The sequence below is a fragment of the Pinus tabuliformis genome, chromosome 9 (genome assembly GCF_031772625.1).
Source record: "Pinus tabuliformis cultivar Carrire ecotype Pingquan chromosome 9, CPIR1, whole genome shotgun sequence".
NCBI classification, from domain to species: Eukaryota; Viridiplantae; Streptophyta; class Pinopsida; order Pinales; family Pinaceae; genus Pinus; species Pinus tabuliformis.
Genome location: NC_142307.1, coordinates 958,287,107 through 958,290,768, shown reverse-complemented (window position 1 = coordinate 958,290,768; position 3,662 = coordinate 958,287,107). Strand labels below are relative to the sequence as shown.

General features: G+C 30.6%; 1 protein-coding gene across 1 annotated transcript; it reads right to left on the bottom strand.

Annotated features, from left to right (window-relative positions):
• Window positions 1–1,423: 1,423 nt before the first annotated feature.
• Window positions 1,424–2,339, bottom strand: LOC149151904 (stress-response A/B barrel domain-containing protein HS1-like). Its single transcript, XM_089445056.1, has 2 exons — window positions 2,077–2,339; window positions 1,424–1,681 (listed from the first exon to the last, which is right to left on the bottom strand). Exons 1-2 carry the CDS (start codon window positions 2,244–2,246, stop codon window positions 1,489–1,491), a joined length of 363 nt encoding a protein of 120 aa, XP_089301182.1. The 5' UTR covers window positions 2,247–2,339; the 3' UTR covers window positions 1,424–1,488.
• Between the last annotated feature and the right edge of the window lie 1,323 nt (window positions 2,340–3,662).

Here is a 3,662-nt window from a genome sequence, read left to right as displayed (position 1 = left end):
AGTTGAGTTATCATTAATTTTTATTTTTTTGTGATGTAATTAAAAAAGAGTAATGATAAAAAAATCCTAGGAAATTAAGATTATTTTTTTTAATAAAAAATCTAATTATTTTGATTCAATTCTTATTTATCACTGTTCTCGAAACCTCGTTGTCGCTGCTCCATTGCATTAATTTCTTCAATGGCTTTAATTCAAATATACAAAAATAATGGCCTTTCTTATTTTTATATAAAAATTAAAAAAGGAAATGTATTGGTTTATTTATTTTTATATAAATAAATGTAATTTATTTATTTTTATATATATTTGTATTTGTGAATAAATGTGAGTTAGGTTGAAGTTAAGTTATCAATATATAAATATGGATTTTGTTTTTTAATCTTTTGTGATGTAACTAAAAAAGTAATGTATTTGTTTATTCATTTATATATATATTTTGTATTTGTATTGATGAATAAATGTGAGTTAGGTTGAAGTTGAGTTATCATTAATTTTTATTTTTATTTTTTGTCATCTAATTAAAAAAGAGTAATGATAAAAAAATCCAAGGAAATTAAGATTATTTTTTTTAATCAAAAATCTAATTATTTTTATTAATAAGTTTTTTTTTCATATATAGAGCAAATGTTAAGTATTATGCGGTAAATTAAATATCTCATTATATTTATTGAATATTATTTTATTGTTATTTAATAAAAATATAGTGAGACAGTAATTTAATAAATTGGATAAATAAATAGTAAGATAATAACTTAATATTGGTGAGACTATTGTAAATAGATTCCAAATACACTATAGAGATAGGAGTTGGTGATGAGATTTGCTTTCATATTGCTTGTATCTTTCTACATTATAGATTCCAAATACACTATAGAGGTAAAAGTTGGTGATGAGACTTGCTTTCATATTGCTTATATCCTTCTACAGTACTGAAGTATGGGTGACAAGACACTGAGATAGTAAACTAACTATTGTTTATATATATATCAAAACTATTAAAAATAAAAATGATAGTAAACTAACTATTGTTTATATATATATCAAAACTATTAAAAATAAAAATAAAAATAAAATAAACTAATGGTAAACACATTATTTAAAAAAAATCCTGACATTTACACTTGATCTGTCCAATAAAAAGCCAAAGTGTAATTTCTTTGATATCATAATAAAAAGCCAAAGTGTAATTTCTTTGATATCATAAAAGGCCACTGCAACTAAATGTTCACTTATCTTCATCTCAGTCCAATTAAACAAAAAAAAATCCAGAGAAAACAAGAAAGGCTATCTTCTCTTCTATTCCATTCCATATTTGTGATGCAAACAAACAAACACAGAGTTCCATCACTCCTTTTATACAAATCACAGCAATTATACACTGAGCTTTGATTTCAGTGGCTGCTTCTTCACAGCCCATGGAGGATAGAAGTGATTATTGAAGAAACCAAATTTTCATAACAGAAATGAAACATGCACTGAACAGCAACGTCAACCAGACTTGACAGACAATGGCGAGTAATCAAGAATAAGGATGTCTTCAATGGAAGCCATGAACTTTTCGGCATAGGATTTATGGAGAGGATGAGAAACGTAGGCACCCAGTCCTTCTGGCCCAGAAAATGTTATCACAAATATATGAGTGAACCCCTTTTGTCTCTTCACCTGTCCCAAATCTGTTCCCCTGTTATCACAAACAACAAAATTTAATCAATATCAAACAAAAAAATCTGTTTAAGTTGCTTTTCATTAATATAATTAATTCTAAAGATAATTTCATTAGGAATATGAATCACAAAAATCTGAAAGCTAACCTATAATTAACTAAATCATTAAAAATTAAAGAAAGGAAAAAACAATAACAAACCAAACTAAACTAAAACAAAACTAGTGTGATGGACCCAAATCTGTTACCCTGTTATCACAAAACAAATGTTTTTATCCAACGATATATGTGATAACAAATTTTTTTATCCAACCATATATTTTGATTATATCAAACCAAATCATCGAAAACAGAGGAAGCAGACAGAAAAAACAAAAAAACTAAAACGTTTTGATGTAAAATTATAAGTTCACCATTCAAAAGATTTAATGAAATCAAGGTGACAGCAAAGCTCTTCAAGTTCCCTAATGAGTTGTTGAAGCTCTTGGGAAGAAAGCTCTGGTTTGAACTTAGCCAACACAGTGTGCCTGGATTCAATAATTGCAGTTGCTCTGGTAGATTCCTCCTCACCCTTATTAGCCATGGCAGACAGACCTATGCCTGTAATGCAAATCTACTCCAATTCCAATACCAACACAATTCTTCCAGTAATGATAATATTGACGACTGCGATGTCAGCTTCCTTTGCTCTCACTTATATTGAAAAATCAGTACGCCTCGATCCTTTAGAGGGTCCCACGCGCGACGAAATAATGATGCCTCCGACCACTAATTTCCGCCAAGCCCTTCATCACATGCACAGACCAGATACATCTGCTACGTTTTTGACACGTTTCGGTATATATTAAAACCACCACCTCCCCGCCTCCTCATATCACGCTGACACTTTGATAGGGAAACGAAATCGGTATTTCTGGTTGTTGAAAAATATTTGGATTTGGAAAGCATCGTTGAAACTCAAAATACTTACTATTCTTGTATGGGATAGTTTGAAGCACAGTATTAGTGGGCCTGGTGGATGTGACATGCGTTTAATTAAGGACGAATCAATTCGATATTTATTTTTACTTTTCTCTTTTGCTATAAAAGTATTTGGGAAGGGGTGTTACATTTTCTTGATATCAATTCAGTTTGGGTTTCGGCCTCTCTCAATGATTGTTTGCATATTGGATGATGAAACATCACGTTTAGAAAGCACTTCCATTGTTCATTGTTCATCTGTTGGTGTTGGTGTATATAGAGTAGGAAAAACTCAAACATTTTTTTTAGGGGAAGGTGCTTCATCTCTTTTTGAGCTCTCTGAAAGTAGTTGTTTATTTCACGAAGTAGGAGAAACATAAAATTATTAGGAGGAATTAGTCTCCATGAACTTGCAAATTCTTTTCCAAATGCTTATTTTGATAAGGCTTCAAAATTTTCACATTTTGGGAGTGGAGGAATTATATTTTTATGAGAGAATCATAGTTACAAAATTTTCTGGGAAATTGGAGAGGGCACAAATACTTGGGCAAAATTATTTGTTCTATGGGGCATATTATTCTTTGCGAACAGGTAAAAGATTGCCTCTTTAACAGTGTTTGGAGATTCCAAATTTTGCATTGATTGGGTAAATGATAAGGAGGCACTTGAGGTATCATCTATCCACAATTGGAAGTAGAGGATCAAACTTTCGCATAGTCTTTGAGGGATATTACCTTCCACCCTATATACACGGAATTAAACAAGGAGGTGAATCTGTGATCAAAGAGGGGTGTAGGTCAACAAAAAGGCTTTAAGTTTTTTGAGGAACACAAGGAATAAGCGCCAGTGGATAGAGGGAAAGTGTCATTAACAATCAACTAGCAATATGAGTTTTTGTAGATACATTTCTGCGAGTTGTGATCATTCCATTTTTGAACTATTAGAGGAACAATTTCTATATGTATTGTGTAAATATAGGTCAGAATTTACACTCGATTTTGTTGATGTAATCATTGCATATGGCTATTTGTGTATGCAC